General features: G+C 41.8%; 1 protein-coding gene across 1 annotated transcript in view; it reads right to left on the bottom strand.

Moving 5' to 3' along the window:
* SNTB1 (syntrophin beta 1) overlaps window positions 1-20,564 on the bottom strand; it is a 122,487-nt gene that overhangs the window by 9,741 nt on the left and 92,182 nt on the right. Inside the window, exon 4 of the mRNA XM_068182204.1 lies at window positions 4,376-4,515. Coding sequence (XP_068038305.1) covers window positions 4,376-4,515 — 140 coding nt within the window. The remainder of the gene's footprint in view (window positions 1-4,375; window positions 4,516-20,564) is intronic.

Raw genomic sequence — 20,564 nt, 5'->3', positions numbered from 1 at the left:
AGGCTTCCCCTCGCTCCTGCCTCCCATCACAGTGACTGCAGGGGAGGCTCTGTGTGTATGGCGTGTGCTGCACCCCAGAGCCAAAATGCACCCCAGTCCCGGCTCTGGTAATATCCGCCCGAGCCCTTGAAGGTTCCTGTGCTCGGTGGAGGTTTCTGAGGGAATCTGTGAGCACCGGAGCCCGAGAGCTGAGCCCCGAGCGCCGAAGGCTCCAGGCGGCGCAGGCGGAGCCGCGAGAGGGCAGGAGAAGGCCGGGCCCAGCCGGGGGTCCCCGCGGCGCGCACGGAGCGCAGCGGCTGAAAACGCAGCCCTGGCACGCCCAGGGAGCCAGGGAGACACTTCCGAGCTTCTCTCATTTCGCCCTTGTCTCTCCATATTTCAGGGACCTTTTTAACCTTATTCTTTGCGAACGTGGGATAGCGAGAGGGATGTGGTCTAACATGGAGTGCTGGTGCAGGGTGAGATGCACTGGGACCTGCGTCTCATCCTAATGCTATGGGAAGAGTTTCAACAATTTATTGCAACAGCCAGATCTAATGGTCTCTGCAGAAAGGACAGTGAAACCAGCACTGACATTCAAAGGAAGCCTTCAGCTGCTCACTTGAGATTTAGCTCAGAAGAGACCACATACAAGTGCATCAGCACTGTGATCAGGACACCACTGCCATCTGACCTTTCCTAAGGCACCCCGACTTAGCATTTGAAACCTGTCCTGGAATGGCTGTACTCCTTGGAAACCTACGCACATTCTCTCAATTCATCTGCATGGAGGCACCCACAGCCCGCCTCACTGCCTTGGGAAGACAAGCAGAGAACCTGCATAGCACCCATACACCTTCGCGGGGCTCTCAGGGCACACAGTGCTCTCTGTCTGTCCTTCTGCCCACTTGCCCAGATGACTAATCAGTGCCCAAACTCCTTCCTCCAAAGGAGGACTCCTTCCATGTCATTCGCTTTCAAACTGCTTTAATACTTTCTGCTTACAGACCTCAGCTGTACACAAGAGCTTCTTACCTGATCTTTAATCAGAGCCCAACATGGACTGCTTTTTTTTTTTCCCCTTTCCTTTCATATCTGGCTATGATAGATAATGGAATTTGATTGCAGACATATAAGATGTAATTACTTAAGCCCCATTCCCATGCTAGAAGGAGGCACTGTTATTCAAGCATAAGGAAACACTGAAACAGAGATTATGACAAAAAGGTCCTTGGAGTCAGGGCTGTGTGCCAGCTGCCCTGCCTCCCCATGCAGAGATTTAAAGGAACAACTTAAATCTGATCTCAGTTTTATTTGAGCTATTATTTATATTCCACACAAAGCTAGAAAAGACTGACTGGAAAATACTTTTAGGTCTTAATGGCATCCATAGGTTGTAGGCAAATTTATCAACAAACAAGAAGGGCATGTTGAAATTTTGCTGTTAAAGGACTGTGAGAAGATTGTAATCCTTCTACCATTTTCCAATTTTCTCTGCTCATTATGTCTTGGGTAGATTAAGCATGACTCTGTACAGTATCTGGCACTGAAGTTTTCCAGTTTCAGCAACTTTTCAAATATGCATTAGCTAAGCAAAAATATTTTCCCAAGGACTCATAAAAATCTGAAAGATGGTAGCAGCTAAGATTACAACATGTGCTCTGCAAACTTTCCAGGTGAAAAGTTCTAAATTGCACTGATCAATGCACAGAGGGGATTAAAAAACTTGTCACAAGGAGGGGAATCACTGACCGAGAATGAACACAGCAGTCAATACCAACAGAAAACCTTGCTCTTTTTTTTGCTATAACTGTACTCAGTGTGATAGATCATAAAAGCAGGACCCTGCAGAGTTTTAATCAAAATCATCCAAAACAGGAGGTGTAATGATTTAGGGAATTTATATGTATGATTTAGATTCCCTAAATCATAAATATAAATATAATCAATAAATATATATTTATAGATCATAAATATATACTTATGATCTATAAATCTCTGTAGCAGATTTATGGAGTCTGCTATATATGTGTGTATGTGTATTTATGACATTGTGACTCCATTCTGAACACCAAAATCTGTATAGCTGCTGTCTTTTTATCTGGGTGTTACATTCAGTGATACTAGTAAGAAATCTCAGAAATAGGACTGGAATGGTTGTCAGAAGGTCACCCAGCACATGTCCCTTCACAGAGCAGGGCCAACTGTGTGTCACCCATCCTTCAATGCCCCCACTGATGAGGATTGCACACCTTTCCCAGAGAATCTAAACCAGTACCTCACCAATTCCCTGCCACAAGTGCAGTCAATTATATCCTGTTGTGTTCAGGAGGGATCTGGAAAAGATAGTCCCCTGTCCTCCTTGTGTCTTCTCTTCATATCTGAAAACTATTGACATGTTTTTCATGGACTTCTCTAGATTAAGCTACTAAGGTTTCTTAAGTATTCCCCTCCTGATAGTGTTTCTATGTTATATATTTGCATTGCTTTCTTCTAGACCTTCCACAGTTAACTGGCATCTTTTTGGAAGTGCAATGCCTCTCATGAACATGGAGTATCACCTGAGGCTTTACTCCTCTGTAGTTAGATATGATCACTACATCTGCCCAAAATGCAACACTGCTGCTATAACCCAAGATTATTGTCTCCATTTTCCCCTCTCAAAAACACAACACCTTAGATTGAAGCAATTTTATCACAGGGCTCAGGTGCTTCCTGGCAGAACAACTACTTTGTTGCTCATATTCCACCCCAAAACAGCAGAGGTGATTATTCCCCAGCACTGACCTTTGCACCTGTCCTTTCTGAACTGCACCCTGGCTTTCTTACAGACCATCCTGGCTTGCTTTCTTCCCAGTCTGTAAAGACCCTTCAGCAGCCTGACACATGTGCTGTGCAACTTTTCATTCCCCTCCAGCATGAAAACCAGTGGAAGGTATCCCACCAGACAAGGAGATGACCATCCCCACCCAAGGCAAGGCTGTCTGCTATCCAATGTGACCTCTTGAGAAAAAATAAGTAAGTAACAGGACTCCTCAAGATGTGGACTTAAATTATTTGATGCAGTAAATTGGTCTCACTGATGATGGAAGCTGGCAATACTCAGTAAGGAGTTGTCTTTACACATGAGGACGAGTGGCCAGGAAGGGGCAGGTTGCACTACAAGATACCCAGTCACTTTAAGAAGGATTTGAGCTAATGTAAAAATGAAACCCTGAAAAAAAGGGGAGGAAATGCATCACATTTGATGCTAGGGTGCTATTGCTTCTCAAACTCTAAGGCACAGTGATACAGCTGGACACTGGTTGCAATATTTACCCGGCTTTCACTGGGGCTTGTCACCTAGAATTGTCATTGCATCCAGCACCATATCATGCAGCAGGCTGCAAGCTGGTGTCTCTCACCCCATGTTAGGGTAACAAAGGGGGTGTCAGAAGGTGGCTTCCCACTGATGGAACGCACCATAAATGTAAATCAGTGAGTTCAATTTTTATTTTTTTAACATCATGACTTAGCAGCAAAGCGTCAGTTCATTTGGGGAGACACAAAGAACAAAAATTAACTAATGAGAGTGCAGTAAGAGCCCCACTGCTTCTGGCCAGGACAACCAGCCCTTCTGAATGAGAACTCTTTGAAAATGGTATAATAGAGGCCTGTAGCAAGGCTGAAACAAGGAACAACAGCTCTTTCTCAAGCCCTTTGGCCATACTGGCAGAGAAACATGATTAGGATTCACAACAAGAAGCACAGACAGTTTCCACTGCATAAAGGCAACTATGGGAAAGGTCTCTCTGAGTTAGTGTTAATGGTTACCTTCAAAATAATGCAAATGCTTATTTCTAACCTAGATTCCAGAATGTGTCTTCCAAGCTTACCATTTTAAGCTAAAAAAGCCAGGAACTAATTTGCTAGAGCAGGAACAGAAGCTGTGCTGAAAGTGCTTCCATCACGTGGAACCCTCCAAAAGGCCCAAACTGGTGGTGTAGAACTGCCACATCAGAACATTTAAGTCAGGGCAACAAGTCCACTTTTTTCAGCCTGGAGGAGCAGCTGGAATTTGGGGTGTTTCTGCCTAGCTTACAGGTCTGCACACTGAGATAGGAATCCCAGGAGATTGAGCTCTCGGCTCTTTTTCATCATTCCTGCCTCTGAATCCAGGCTAAGTTACCATGTTCAAAATCTCAGTGCGTTTCTGGTCATCATCTTCAGCCAGAACTTGAAATGGAGGAGAAGAGAGGAGTTAAGCTCAGCACATGAGCCCAATGAAGAAGAAGCTGCTTCTCCAACCACAACATTTCAAGTGTGACTATAGCTATGTACCAGCTATACCTGTTCCTGGCTGACTCAGCTGTTCCCACTGCTCCTGAAAGCCGTCATGATTGAAAAGCAAAGGTACCTGGTGGCGAGAAGGGGGTAGGTATGCACAGGGCTGAACCAGGCTTCCTTAATCCGTGGCATGCTCTCATATATTAAGAGGTCTTTCTCTGTCAAAACCACTAACACTGGCTTCCAGTGCTTCTCGTTGTCTCCTGGCACCTGGAAAAGAGCAAAGTCTCAGTGAAACAAGAGACAAAGCTACCAGCATGAAAAACTAGATGAGACAAACATGTCGAGTTCTGAGTGAGAAAATGAACACAAGAGAGTTTTACTTCCCTGGCTTTTTGACATCTCCCACCTGAATTTATAATCAGATGCAGCAGAAATTGAATAATGTGCAAAGTCATCTGCTGCTACCATTAGCACTGCCATTTCCAGCCTTCCTTTACCACAGGCTACTCCATAAAAGCAGTACTGGAAGAACACTGAAGTGGAGCTGGCTGTTAGCTGTGGTATGCATGAAAAGACCTTAAATGTATATTTATAATGTGCACCATTCATGCGTAGCTGGCACATTAACCTGAGTCCTGGACACTGCTGCTGCTGTTTCTGTTTAAAAAAGCTGCAACATCATCACTATTAAAGAAGAGTGACAGGTAGCAAAACTAGTGGTTTGGGAGTAATTATTTTTTCCTCAGCCGTTAACTTTTTTTTTTTTTTTTTTTTGTTTCTCCTTCCTTCATACAATTCTTCCAGTTTTAGAAATGCCTTTATAAAGATATCCAACCTAAATGTGGGGTTCATCTCAAGCATTGACTTGGTGATGGATCTGCCTTCACATTTCAAATCTTTCTGTCAAAGATGTCTAAAGACCAGAGCATCAGAGCCTTTTACTGTCTGCAGAATCCAGATGTGGAATTATATTTTGCAGGTTAGATGTGTGATGTCCACATGGCTACACAATTATTATGGATCCTGGTTTTTACTTCTTCTGCTCTGGCAGCATAGAAGTGTCTTAAAATAGTTGGGAATATGAAAGGACTTTTATTTCAAGTAGGAGTGAAGCTCTTTCATGGACAAACTAATAATTTTCCTTTTGGTGCACATAAAGAAAAAGAAACACTGGTCCACAGTAACACTCACAGCCATGCTTTCAAACACAAACATCTTGGCTGGATACTAAAAGGAATGCAACAAATTCTGAAATTCACCAGAGAATCTGCTTGTCTTCATGACTCCTCCACTAAAACCTCTTCTGGGATAGAGAAGCAACTGTCTGTGCTGTTCTGTGGTTGATGCCAGCCTACTTGCCATGGGCATGTGTCACTGGGCACATTGTAGGGTGGAGAAACATATAAAAGGGATCAAAGTTTGGCCAGGCTGGAAAAGGCACACCCAGGTATGGTAATTCAGAACCACATTTGAAACAGTTGTATTTTATACAAAGATAGGCTCCCACAGATTTCTAAACTTTTAAGGGCTTTCAAGAGTAATGTAACACACCTTTACATCAGAACACAACGCCCAAAACCAGATCTTAAGCTAAGATTTTTAAGATGTATTTCTCCCTCTGAACTAAGCTTTTCCAATAATCATATTCCTATTTACAGCATTACTTGCTCATTGGTTTTTCATGTCTCTTGAAGTCATTAACAATTCATGCTTTCAATTTCTACAGAAGCATTAATACTTATTTACAATTTTCTTGTAGTGACAGTTTCTTAAAACACAATCTTTCATTTTCAAATAGGGCTGAATAGAGAAGCCACATAATTAACACACCTATTACTACACTCAGGAAAGAATGCAAAATCCAGAGTTCTCACAGTCCATGTACCATGAAAATATTCACATGAGCAAAAAGCATCCTCAGCTTCTTAATACCACAGCTATTAACTACAGTTAACACCCCAGTTCCTAGTGTGGTAATACAGAAATGAGTGTCACAGGCAATGTTAGCATTCAGTAAATGTTAATGAACGTTTAATTTTGGACCACCTCACCTGTGTTCTTTAACTAGAAAGACTTTAGTACATACTTTTAAAGATTTCTAGATAAGAAAAAGGAAGATAAATATGAAATTTCTGTGACCACAAGCAACCTACAGACTATAGGAAGCTGTTCACTGTTCACAGCTTTTCTGCAGAACCATCCTGCCTGTGTAGCATTTTCAATCACATGTTTTGCTATCAGTTGGCTGGTCAGTCAACAGCAACTTCAGAAACTTTTGGAAACACTGTTCTCTGTAAAGAAATTACCAGAAAGATAATAACACTGATTTTGCTAGCTGGTCCCACAACTCTTTGCTGGACAGCTGTAAATATTAGGAGACAGAATCTCCATGCACAAATCCTGAAGTTAATGACCTGCACTGTGAAGCCCACAGCTTTGCCTCAGTCCTTCCCAACAGCAGGGTGACTGTGGAGAAGATGTGGCTTGGTCATAAGGTATTGAAGATTTTCCTCAAGAACAAGTGACCTTACACTACCTCTCCTTGTAGGATGTATCCCTGGTTTGTAGGGTGTGCACTGGAAGAGGCGAGAGGCGAACAATGATTGCCCATGTTCTGCGCTGCAGCCCTCCCCAGCAAGCAGGGCCATGCAATGCACACACTTCTAAGCACAGTTTTTAAACCTTCCTGGGACCATAGCTGCCTCACTGATGAGGAATGCTGGTGTAAGCAACACTGCTGCTATTTGAGACCTGAAGAAGGATTTGTGTGCCTGAAAGCCTGTCTGGCTTTTCCCAACTGTAACAGCTGATCTAATAAAAGATACTGCCTTTCCTTAAAACCCTTGAATTGCATCACTATTCCCTTATTGCAGGATTTGGATCAGGCTGGAACAGCTCATGCCATGCTGTTCAACAGGCAGTTGGCACTTCTGGAAAGTGTCAAAGAGAACATGCTGTCCTGTAAATGGTAATAGCAAATTTTACAAAGGAGGAAGAGAGGCTGAAAAGATACCATTAGCCTAGAGGGCACATTCATCACAAATCAGCATGGGAAATTAATCCAGATCTACAAGTGTCATACCAAGCATCAGTATAATAGCAAATTACAAAACAAAAGCAAAAAACATGCCGCTTATGGGCAGCTAAGTGAAGGATTTATTCAAGTTTTAAAGGTTTTAATATCTGACACACCATAAAGATAGCATGAAATGCCTGTGTAAGAGTAAATTTAAACATCATTTGAGATACATTTTGGAGGCATGGTTTTAGATAATGATTAGGGCCTGCTCCTTAGCCAGAATTTTGCAGAATTCTGGCACTTGCAATACAATTTCTTCGCTCCAGTTCCCACTTGCACATGTACAATTCAAAGTGCATCGATCTGTGTTGCAGACAAATAAAATCACCATCCAGTCTAAAAAACTTTTCAAACTCAACCGTTTTTCAAAGTCAAAATTGTTAGATCAACTCCAGATGAACTACAGAAAAGTAAGTACTTCACAGCAAAATGAATCAGCAAATATTTTTCTGGTGTTCTGGGCACTGCTCAAGTACCTCCAAGCAACAGGTACCAGTGTTCCCTCTGTGTGTCACTGGGGTCACCATTTATATTCCCAGGTGAAATTCCACCTCAAGTCAATGAAGCTGTAAATGTTTATACCAGAAGCAAACTTGATTTTTTTTTTGTTTCCTAGGCCTACTGTGCCCCTAGATCAAAGTCTTAAAGCACAAACTTGAAAAGGGAGAACATTTTCTAAGAAAATAAGCACAGTGAAGAATAGGTTTTGCTACTCCAAACCTCTCTGCTCCTCATTTACTCACCCCATTACGTGGAAACACCACTTCTTCCCGTGTGCACTTTGGTTTACCTTTCCAAATTCAGGAAATATTTAATGTGCTGCAGGGATGAAATCTCATCATTTTTGTGTATGATAATATGATGGCTGGGCTTGGGATGACACAAGAGGAGACCTGTGTTCACGACTTGCTCAGACACAGACTTCCCTTGCAGAGTCAGGTTAAGTGTTCTGCTCCCACAGGGACACTGCAGTCTCTGCTGGAGTGGCAAGTGCTCCTTGGCACACCTGGTGGGAACAGACGGGAATGTGGGGGCAGACAAAACCTGTGCAAGAACAGCTGCTGAATTCCAGTAGCCACACCAGTAGCTAGCCTTGGCCATCAGCCTTTGGCTGGCACAGCCACGCTCCAGTGCAGGACACGGGCGGCACACGCAGGGCTGGGACGCGCCAGACCCCACGCACCCAGGACATGCCTGAGCTCCAGCTGCCTTCGGATGCCTTTGCAGTGCCAGGCTTTGCTTTGGGACCAGGTCTGTGGTGTCAAGGACTGACTGCAGGTGGTGACACAAGCTCAACACTACCTGTATGGCTACTTTGCTCCTGCTGCTTTTCTGCCCACTGCTCACAATGTACCCTTAAGGAGTAACTCCCCTGGTACACAGCAGTGTTTCAAAGGAGGCAGCTTGTTGTGCCTGAAGTGATGGAGACCCCTGTCTCCTCCAGTGGGTACCAAGCTTCCAAACCTTTAACAGTTTTCACATATAATTAGTTGCCATAAAGACAGTGGGGATCTCCGTGGAGATAAATCATTTTACAAACTGTTTGAACCTTTGCTCTTTCATCTGCCAGGTCTCCTTTTTAAAAGGTTTTTCTTTAAATTTTGGTTATTCATCCACTTCAGGCTGTCAGGAATGGATGAAAAAATACTTTTAATCTGTGAGGTTTACAGATAATTAAATTAGAAGCCCTGGTCTACTCTGAGAAGCTATTTTATATTTTTGTTACCTCAAAAGGGACATTTCAATTACATTCCCTGTTTAGTAAACAAATTATAAACTGCCAGCAGACTCCACTGCAGCAAGTATCGAAAATGTGTCTTTTCAGAGACCACTGTGAAGTTAGCAAGTTTATGTTTACAGTTAAGTGGTTTGTTTAGCCCCCTTTTCCAACACCTCCTCCCAAATCCCAGACCTACACTATCCTCTTACACTTAGCACAGAAAGAGCAATCAAGAAAGAAATTTCTTGCTATTTTACCTCTTCCTTAAAATCTCTCTGTGCTGACAAGCCAGATTTGACACAGGGTGGGATATGTTCTGCTACGTATTTCTTGCCTTTTCATTGTCTTTTGATGAAGGGTTACACCCATGTTCAGAATAAATTTGATTAATTTACAGAAACCCACTTGTCAGTTCCTGAAAATAACAGCTGGGACTGAAAGGGTTTTTGCAAGATGAACAGCAGGGATGCAGAAATACATCCTGCAAACCCCAGCATGTGCAATAACGCTGATATTTGCACGAGCTCATTTGATGGGAGCAAATTGCGATGCAGGAGTGGGTGTAAGTGACAGCCGTAGGCAGGGGATATCAACGCCTCCCATACCACATGGGGATGAGGCGTGTTTTGCTGCTAAACTTTGCAGTATTAAACAGGAAATAATGTGCACGTTGTTTAGGATTTTTTACAAAAGCTAATGAAAATGTGTCTGGTTTTGTTTTTTCTCTTTTTTTGACCTCAGCGGTGGCTCAAAGGTGGCTTGTGCCATTATCAGATCTGGATTAAAGTCAATGCACAGATGAAAATCCCCCAAAGGGCACAATATTGGCTCCTGTGAACAGTAAGCAGTGAGTGAGCGATGCACGCGGTTGGCACCAGTGCAGTGCAAGCAGCCAGAGCCACGCAGGTCAGGTGGAAGCCACAGCAGGGACCTCACTGATCCAACCCTTGCAGTGCCCCAAGCAGAGCCCAGGAATACACTGACAGCCTCAGTTACAGGCACTGCTGAGCATGGACAAGACGCTCATTCTCAAGACAGGTCTGTTCAAGTCTGAACTCCTTCTCATTATCCTTTAAAATGACAGGACACAAGCCAACTTTTGCCTAAATGAACACAGTCAAACAAATCAAAACGGCAATATTTTCAAACAATGTCCTTACTCTCTGGACTAATGGGGTTTTCAAACAGCTCTGGCTCATATCCAAAGACCTCTACAGGCAAGAAAAGTACCTAAGTGCTGTGAACTCACCCGTGCAAGAATGGCAGGTGATCTGAGACCTTTCCTACAGCCAAACAGGAATGTCTGATCCCAATTTTGCAATAGAAGTTTGTTCCAGAGTTTGGTGAAGTTAGCTGGAATTTTCCTAATAACTCGTTAGACCATGCCCTTGGGAAACAAGCCTGGAGGGTTCCATGTCTTCCACACTACAGAGAAGATGGAGCCAAATTCTTCTTGGAGGTGCACTGAAAGAGGATGGCATTCAATATACACAGATTGAAGCAAGGGGAATTGTGATTTGATACTCAGAAAAACCTCTTCCGTGTGTCATGATGGTCAGATACCAGGAGAGACTGCAAATTGCCACCCCTCAAATTACTCACAACATGACTAGGCAAGGGCCTGAGCAAGCTGGTCTAGTTGGGTCTACTTAGAGCAGGGGGGTTGAATTCCTTCCAACCTATATGAAATAGCAGAAAAAACTGAAGAAGTCCAGATTTGTGTCAGAGAGTCATCGTATAGATTTCATATAGAGTTAAAAGTTGGCTGTATAATTATTCTGTTCACACACAGCTTTTCATGCATGTGTTCCATGAATGTTGCACCAATATCAATGCAGTAGTAATACAAAATAGTTATCACTCCTAAAGGGTTTGCAGGATAATTTGCCTTGAGCCTTAAATCCTCTAGAACTGTATAAGAAGTGCATCCTTGATCCTTGTATCTTGATGGAGTCTAACACTCTGCATTTCCATTGCAGGAGATTAAATATAAGAAATATAAGGGAGTGAAAAACCCAGCATCACATACACTTTATTCACTTTACCTTAACTAAAAATATATTACACAACAACATGAGAAAAGTTTAAAATCCTGATTTGTTGTCTTGAGATCCACAGAAACTGATTAACTAAATACACAGAAATCCAAGTCCAGGGGACTCAAAAAGGAAAAAAATGGTAATTCATCTATTTCTGAAATGTCAACCATGACCCACAATCCTTCTGATATGCACGAAGTTGGGATTTGAAGGTCCATAAGTAAGAGCTATTCTTCAGTGAGACAGGAGATTCTAACTTCTTGATAATGTCAGGAATCTTTCCAGGGAAAACCAAAGAGGTAGTATGCAAATGCCCCACACCATTTATTAGGACACTGATTGCTTTTCATCTTAGTTAAGCTGACCATTGTGATTTAAGAAGTATGCTGGTGCTTCCTGAGTAAAACACATTTTCTTCTATGGCAGCGACTTCAGACCATGACAGCACTGTGTTAAATTAGAATACCAGTAATTTATGATAGCAAAGCTTTGCAAATAGCAAAGGTCCACTCCTGAAATGATAGTGTTGAACCAAATTACCTCTGTAGAAAAACCTACTGTCCTTTCTTGTTTTCATTTTTATTGCTTCTCAGAAATTGCCAGGGAAGAGCAGGGAAGGTAAGAGGACATTTCATTGCTCAAGGGTAGTGGCTAACCTCTAAGTCACAAGGGCAGAGACAGATACAAATCAGACACACAGGAAGGTCAGCACAGCTCCACTGGCCACTGAGGCTCATCAGGAGATAGTGGACAGCTAAAGTTCAACTGAACTTCAAAGAAAACTTGACTGGGAACAAACCTGGACTGGAAGAGGTCACATTTTTAGCACTGCTTGTAAAAGAGGCACAGGGGAGGGAGGACTAAAGGGAAGGAAAGAGCATTAACCCCAGGGTTTTCTAATCAGTTATACTGATTGAGCAAATGAATGGAAAGCCTGAAGAGTGGGAGTGAGCACAAACCTGCTATTTATAAGGAAAAAAAACTCTGTAAAAGTGGAGGCAATCACAAGTACTTACCTCCATGACCTGTCAGCAACTGTCTGTTTAATCTGCCAGCACCAGTGTTTCACACAGCAACCTATCTCTCTTCCAGCAAGCTCACAACCACACATTCAGGATAGAAGTGAAGATGCTATTAGCAGACACCTTTTAATCTGTTGTGTGTGCATGCATAACTTATTTGTGAGGTGTCTGGCCTCTTCAGGCTGCATGTAAAAGTGGCTGTAAACTTGCTTTCTGAAACGTCTCATGAACATATCACCAAAAAGCTGCTGAAGCAGCTATCTGACGTTTAATAAATATTTAAATTAAAATCACAAAATTAAAATGTTGTAGAAACTGTACTTCTAAGATGCAGCTTAGTTTTGGGAAAGGTGAGCAGCTGTATTGTGTCCAAAATAATCACTGGATAGCAAAGCACTAAAAACACAGTACTAGGGGAAAAGCCTGTACTTCTCTTTAAAATGGAGTAGTCTCCCTCCACCAGTAAGCCAGGCTTGCCCTGTGAAAAACCAGGAAGGAGCACAGCACAATTGTGTGTCTTCTGCTTCAGTCCATGGAGCCATTTTGCACATCAGGGTCAGCCACAGAAGGAAAGGGATTCTACTTTGTGTTGAAGGCTGTGGAAGCTCTACCACATCTCCTGTGTAACTGCCCAAGAACAGATATTGTTACTTAGTGGTGGGGGAAACAGGTATGCTCCAGGATACCAGGAACAGCCACTGTTCCCTGCCATGCCCTGCAGGTTACTGTGTGCTGGAGTTGTGCTGTGAGCAGGGTGTTCTGTTCAAGCCAAGGTGAAGAACTTTTTAAGGGACTACATCATCATCAGTGGGGCATAATGGTAATTGTACAGGAGCAGAATCCATGTGCAGACACCATAGTTTCAACTCACTGTCCCTGAAGAGTCTATAATTTGCAATTGAATCTGACCTCTGCTGATCAAATGGGTTCCACATTAAGATAAATGAGTAATAATACCCATTGCCTCAAAAGATACAAGCATGTCACCTTTCAATCCAGTAAAAGCGTGTGGATTTCTAAATATCAGGTCAAGAACACTGTTCAACAGTCTCCAATCAAATGTGAATACTGGAGGTGGACTTTTGATGTGAAAGCAGCTTGCAGTTTTTAATGATGGCTGAAACATGAAAAATGCAATTTGAAATTATTACAGTGTCTATTTGGGGAAGGACAGGTAATCATCAATGTCTACATTAAAACTATAGTGACTGAAATCTGTCCCAGGAGATGTTCTGTGCCTTTATCTACCACATTGCCTTCCCTAATATTCAGTCTCAGAAATAATGGCCCATCATGACTGGTACCTTTTGAAGACTGACAGATTTGACTACTTTACTCAAGGGTCATAATAAATCACAAGTGCTGGAAGAAAAAACAGTAGGGGAGCAATAGAGAGAGAACAACATGTTTTGTTCTCATTGTTATTATGTTGTCTGAAGGACAATCCAGAATACTGTGTCATTTCAGTCTGTGTGTCATTGGTCAACAGCCAGTAATACTGATAGGCTGCAATGCACCTAACGACCTCAAGCAAATGAGTGAATTCAAAAAACAATTAAAAACTGTATGCTATGCTTCATCAACTAGAATTTTGAGAATGCTGAGAAATATTTGGAAGACTTATTAAAAAAGCAAAAATTCAACTAGAAATCTTAAAAATTTCACTTACTTTTGAAAGAATGTGGAGCAGCCACAGATGTCTGAAAACTTTGGTGAAAATTAGTCACAATTTGGAATCCAAATCTACTTATTAAAATTTATCACAAAAAAACCTTATACTTGTCTTTTTTTTCAAATTTATTTATTTATTTACCTAGTTGTCAGCTTCAAAGCCATTTGATTATTTGAAACCTTTTTTTTTAAAATGGTTAATGTCTGCACTTCCATCATCACAACGACAGACCTCTACAAGCTATCTAAGTAACCCAAGCAACATACCTGTTTTTGTCTTTTTTTGGTGGGGGGAGGGAGGGGGAGAAACTTAAACTTTTCATTTTGATTTATCATATTCAACATTTTCTGATGGGCACGGTTATTTTTTTTCCCCAGAAAGCCAGCTGAGCTGGCTCTGAGAGACCTCTGTTCACCAAAGAGGGATTCAGTTTGCTGCACCTTGGCAGACAGTATGGAGAGCTGGGAGAACATCCAGCAGGTCTTCCAGGTGGATCTTGGCAAGAGTGGATCCCAGGGTGCCAGTAAAGGTAAGAAATGAACAGCTATTCCATTTAATATCCAATTCACTTTCTTTCACTACTTAATGAAGACAAAACTGAATTTAAAATCTTTGCCCCTTCGGAGAGTTCTGTTTGATTTGCGATTTGTTTTCTAAGGAATCTGTACAGAAGACAAATGGTATCTAACCAAAAGTGCCACTTTCCACACTGAAAAACTGAGCATGTAATTTTTCTGTCTTCCAGAAGGAAGGCAGAAATCAATCCAAGCCAGTCACTGGTTCAGAAATATGAATGCTTAGATTCATAGAAAGAGAGCTGAAGATCGAGTCATAGAACCATAGAAATGTAAAATTGCTTTAGTTGGAAAAGATCTCTAAGAACATCAATTCCAACTGTTAACCCAGTTCAGGGGGCTTGGTACTCAAAGAACAACTGGGTCTTACCATTAAAGACTGAGACAAAGAAGGTTTTTAATACCTCAGCGGTTTCCCACACCTCCAATAAGGGCTGGAGATTCTCCTTAGTCTTCCTTTTTTTGCTGATGTATTTATAGGAACATTTTTATTGACTTTTACCACAGCAGCCAGGTTAGGTTCTACATGGGCTTTCACCCTTGTAGTTTTCTCCCTGCATAACCCACAACATCCTTGTAGTCTTCCTGAGTTCCCCATCCTGTCTTCCAAAGGTCATAAACTCTCCTTTTTGTCCTGAGTTCTAGTCAAAGCTCCCCATTCAGCCAGGCTTATCTTTATCCCCACCACTCATATTTCAGCAGAAAGGGAAGGTCTGCTCCTGTGCCTTTAGGATTTCCTTCCTGAACACTTTCCAGCCTCCCTGGACTCCTCTGACCTTTAGTGCTTCTTCTCAAGGGATTCTCTGAACCAGCCTCCCAAGTGGATGAAAGTCTGCCCTCCAAAAGCCCATGCTACTAGTTTTGCTGACCCCTCTCCTTATTTCTCCCAAAACTGAAAACTCATTTTGTGATTGCTGTGCCCAAGACAGCCTCCAGCCATCCCATCCCATCCCATCCCATCCCATCCCATCCCATCCCATCCCATCCCATCCCATCCCATCCCATCCCATCCCATCCCATCCCATCCCTCCTTCTCCATTCCCAAACAACAGGCCCAGTCAGGTGCCTTCCTGAGCTGTCTCTCTCACCAGCTGTGTCACTCCAGGAACCTCCTAGATGACTTGGAAGATGAACACTGTTCAGGGGAGGACAGCCTTTGTTCCCAAGATTTGTCTAGCCTGCTCTTTGAAAACTTCCCTGACAGAAATCCTCAGCTACTCTATTGTAGTCCTAGGCCAGTTTCACCATTAGGAAATCATTGCCCAAACTGGAGCACATGCCACTGAGGTCCTGGGGTTACTGTAAGCTCAGGTATCATTACATGCTTGGGAGACTAACAGAAAACTTGAATTTGCTTTTTAAGCTAAAAGTAGTATTAAGATGGTCTTTACTGTAACCCACCAAAATAATTCCAGGAGAGCAATGGTCAGAGAGGAAATGGGTAAGTGGGAAGAATGCAGGAGAGGAAGTTCAGAGCTAGAGGATAACTGCAGTTTGTCAGCAGTCAGTGATTTGCTGGACAGCTGTCACCACTAACTGTGTGGCACATGAAGAAACACACACATCCCCAATGATGCAAAAATAACTGGCAAGGCAGCTTTAATAGGAAACCACTGTTACCAGCTGTCATCAGCCAAATTTCCCTTGGGGATGTCAACTGGGGCTCGAAAATCAGTCTGAGGTTTGTCTGGTATTTAAAATACATTTTTAATTCTTGCTGATACATCAAGCCTTTTTGCTTTGCTGACATTCCATAGTTTCAAGCTTTTCTCAGTGGCTAGGAACATACAATAAAAATGAGAGCTCAGCTTTCATAAACCCTATTTATTTCAGAAGATGCAAAGAAATATCCCTAAAGTAAAAGTGTTCAAGCTATGAGGTTGCCACCTATAGTCGGGATATGAGCTGCCACTTCCCAAAAGGCATGACTTTCCCAGATCTGATACTGTTTATATTACAAGACCAGGCAAGATCACAGCAACAACTCTTTTAATTAATCTACTATCTACAAAAAAGAAAAGAAAAAAGTAAAAAGAAGCAAATATTGAAGGCCATGTGTTAATAGAAATGATGGATATTCAACAGGAGGAAGACAAATAAAGAATATTCTACTTGGCAGTTACCTATGCTGAGCTTTAAATTAGCTACACAGGACAAATGGCTTTAGTGCTGTGCCATGTTATTTCATCTAGATTATTTTAAAATACACAATTAGGGATATCAATCTACAGAACTAAATCCCACAAATATCAGCAAATTACATACTGTAAGATATGTAATTTTTAAAGCTAATGTTCTCTATTTATTCTAATTGTCAGTGTTTCGTATTTTTAAAATAATTACAGAATTTAACTATTTTCAGAAAATTGTACTGAGAACTGAACATCCTTCTAGAAGAAAAACTTGGGAAGAATAAAGTTAATCTCCAAAGTTAGTATAACCAGATTGCATGCTACAGGTTATCTACCTGTGTAGATAGGACGAGAAATTAAGTTTTCAGATTTAAGAAACAACCCTGGGATACATAATTTAATAAAATAAAGAACTTCCTGGTAACAGCATTAGACTTTGAGATCTCTTAACAAACATATCACCTATCCAAAGAGAAATTATTTTTGGCACAAGACATACGATCTCACGAACCAACTGATTTGATCAATGGAAGTTTCTTTCCTGCTGTGGGCTAATAAACCACCCCAGCCAGCAAGTGCCAGCCATTTACAGTACGAGCTGGCTGAGGATAACGTGAACATCACAGAGCTGCTATAACTTCTGCAACTACAAGAAAGTGGAAACTCCAAGAAGACAAACACGTGTGAATATTACCAAGTGACCACACGTAATTCTACCCTTGGTGTTAGAAAAATACTTGCCCTGAAGGAAAATTTTACTAGGAAATTTTACAGATTATTTCTCTTGCTTTTATTCCTACAACAGAGATGAATATTTGTCTGTTTGTTGAGATTTCTTTTGTAGTCTGTATTGGCCTAAGCATCTTATATATTGGTAGGAAAAAATCTTAAGTAATTTAGTTGAGTAATACTGCAAAATAAAAATTGGGAACTATGTATTTCATTACATAGTTATATGCTAATATTCACATAACCATTTTTAGAAGTAGAGCAAATGAGATTGCACTGGCTATCATATCAGCAGATTCATACCAAAATTTCTGGATTTTTAAATACTCTGTCCTCTTTGGCTTTTTTATTTCCTTAGCCATATGGAAAACAGTCAGGCACAATTAACTATTTGTCAGAAAACAATCTATTAATTAACACCATTCTGTGTGAATGGGCTGAAAATCACATTCTTTGCTTGCCAAAAAAGCTTCCATTTCTGCTTCATGTTTGTGCTCTGAACTAAACATAGCTACAGATACACAGCTTGATACAACTGACCAAGGCAGAAAAGAACAACTTTGTTCTGCTGCCACGGTTTTTCAGAACCAGAAACCATTGAGATTTTCTAAAGATAGGTAGGGGGTCAGGAGAGCTTCACCACTGCATCTCCTAAAATTCTTTACTGACAGATCCTTGATTTAAGTGGACAGAAACAGACGAAATCCCAATTAAGACATTTAAATTTGTGACAGAGCTTGAAAGAGAAAAGATTTGAGGGGGAAGGAGGGAGAGTAAGTTACAGTATTTTTTAGGCTTAACCTTAAAAATATAGGGTCTGACTTCAATTATATTTATATCCTTTCAGTTCTACTGACGTCAATGGATTTACTCCCAGATTTTGCCAGATGGAAATCAGGCTAGCTATTGCAACATTTTCATGCATATAACTAGTACCCCTTTACATGCACCATTTATTCAAAAGTACATCCTCAGACAGCAGGCATGTTCAGATAGCCCAGCCAACATCAGAGGCAGGGGCAGGCAGTAATGGGGAATGCTGAGGCTGAGCTGCAGAGTGATGGAAGGGGAAGAGAAAGAGGAGATCTGGAGCAAACTTTATTTGCTATTATTTGCACATGCATGTAACCTTTCCTGCTGCTGAATCCGGGGCACTAAGCTGATTATGTCTGGGGCTGACACAAGGCAACATGGTGGCTATTTGCTTCCCTAGAAGAAAAGCAGTCTGAGATCTCTGTTATCTCCAAGACTGGTATTCTTAATTCATTTTTTAGCAAAACAGCCTGTAATGCTGTTGTATCCAAAACCACTTTGCAGGTGCACACAGGGCTACAGGTGTGTTACCATTATCAGTTAGTGGTTGCTTCCTGGTCACTGTTTTTCAGAGTTGTTCACTCACTTGATTGTGATCCTGTAACCACAATCCATTCCTTCTGCTTGCACTTGCAAATATCCAAGCAGCTGTTTCAAGTTATTTGAAGAGGGTAGAGACTGAAGTTTTACTTGATGTATCCAGGCTAATGGAAACTGATGAAGTACATGACCTTTGTTGAGTGCAAACTGAGTCCAATCTGAAGGAAAATAAGAGAGAGGAGCTAAAATTCCTCTCTTTGAAGTCTTCTTGCAGCTGTGAAGAGTTAATCTTATGTGACTATTAAAGGTTCAGAGAAGGCTGGTCTTATTCTTGCCAGTAGAGAAGATTTCAATACCTTCCAACCCACTCAACATTTTGTACACCTGTTTGTACCCAGAGCTCTCTGCAGTTCATCTATTAATCATCTGCTCCTTCCACTGTCACCTTCCCCCAGGCTCCCCTAGCTCCGAATCTTCCAATCTCTTCCACTGCTGTCCCACTCTTCCCTTTCCCCCAGCTCTAATTGTCTTTCTGCACGCATCCATTTGGCTTATGTCCCAGAAAAACAAAAATCACAGCAGAGGCATATCAGATGTTTTGTCCCATGCTCCCTTCATCTTCTTGCCTACTCACATGGTTAGAGTTTGGAGCAGGGTCTGCTTCTATTGGTACTACTTCTGCTGCAATCCCACACCATGGCATTCCGGCTTTGGCTATACCCTGGGCACTTTCATACTAACATAATTATTAGTATTATGTTATTAGCCACAACAACCACCCCCAGAACCTGTGCTGCTCTCTTTCTCATTTCAAACTCTTGCAACAGCAAAGGAAGAATCCAACAGCAAGTCAGCTCATCCTCGATAGCCAGCCTTCCCAAAACCCACAAAACCAGACAAAAACATCACATAAAAGTTGTAGGCCCATTTAAGCTGTACAACCACTTTCAATCTGCTCCTCTTTGCAACACTTCCAGCTTCTTCCATTTCTTCCAGTTGCCTTTGCCTTGTTAACACATGCCGACAGTTTTGGGCAAGCAGATTTAAACCTCTGTTTTGAAAATTTATGTGGGAGAGTATTACTGTATGCTATAGCTCTGTGATTCAGGGATCCAAAGAACATAGCAATAATAAGCATTTCTTATGTGGAATGAATACATGTGTGTGTTGAAACATGAAGTCTTAATGTATTCCCCAACTTGAAGAGCCCTGCACTAAATTCCCAGGCTGACGGATGCCACAAACAACACCATAAACTGTTTATTTTCATAATAACGTACAAGTTTTTCATTCCACAAATAGGTAAGTTTCTATTCCTATAGCAGGCTTCTCCTCAAAGTGAACCTTTTAGAGCCATTTCCATAAACATTACTGGCATTTCTAGCATGAAGTACAAAAAAGCAGCTACAGCCACACTACACATCGGCAGCTACTCTGGCCAATGTCTGCAACTATTTTCAGCACAAGATCAACAAATGAATGTTTGCACAGCAACATTTGCTCAGCAGAAATGTATAAACAAAAAATGCTCCAAGAATAACATGATGTGTTCACACAGTTTCAGGAATCTTCACTGCAGCTAATAGTCATTAGTAATTAAAACCCATGTGCTTCCTACCAGCAGGGCTACTGGTACTGCAGGAACACCCGAAACTCAGGGAATCCAGAAACATCTGAGAAAACCTTTGGCAAGTCCATTTGTCTTCAATGTCACTCCATTGAGAGGAGAAGGTCCAAATCCCCAGACATATGTTCTTCAGACGTACATGCACTTTGGCTCCAGATCCCCTTTTTGTACCCTGACATTTGAACAGGCTCACTGTACAAGCCAGAACGCCCTTCCAGCAATGCCACAACAAGGCACGATGGGGCAGCTTCTCAAACCTGTAGAGAACTTTGCTCTTCTAGCAGGTCCTGTTTTGGATACTTCTACCCCCTTCTCACCCTGTCCCTTTCAGCTGTTTCCTATCTTGCATCCAAAGTTTAATGTGAACA

This window comes from Anomalospiza imberbis, chromosome 1 (assembly GCF_031753505.1).
Source record: "Anomalospiza imberbis isolate Cuckoo-Finch-1a 21T00152 chromosome 1, ASM3175350v1, whole genome shotgun sequence".
Classification (NCBI taxonomy): domain Eukaryota; kingdom Metazoa; phylum Chordata; class Aves; order Passeriformes; family Viduidae; genus Anomalospiza; species Anomalospiza imberbis.
The sequence above is the reverse complement of the archived record's forward strand: the minus strand, read 5'-3'. Positions and strand labels throughout refer to the sequence as shown.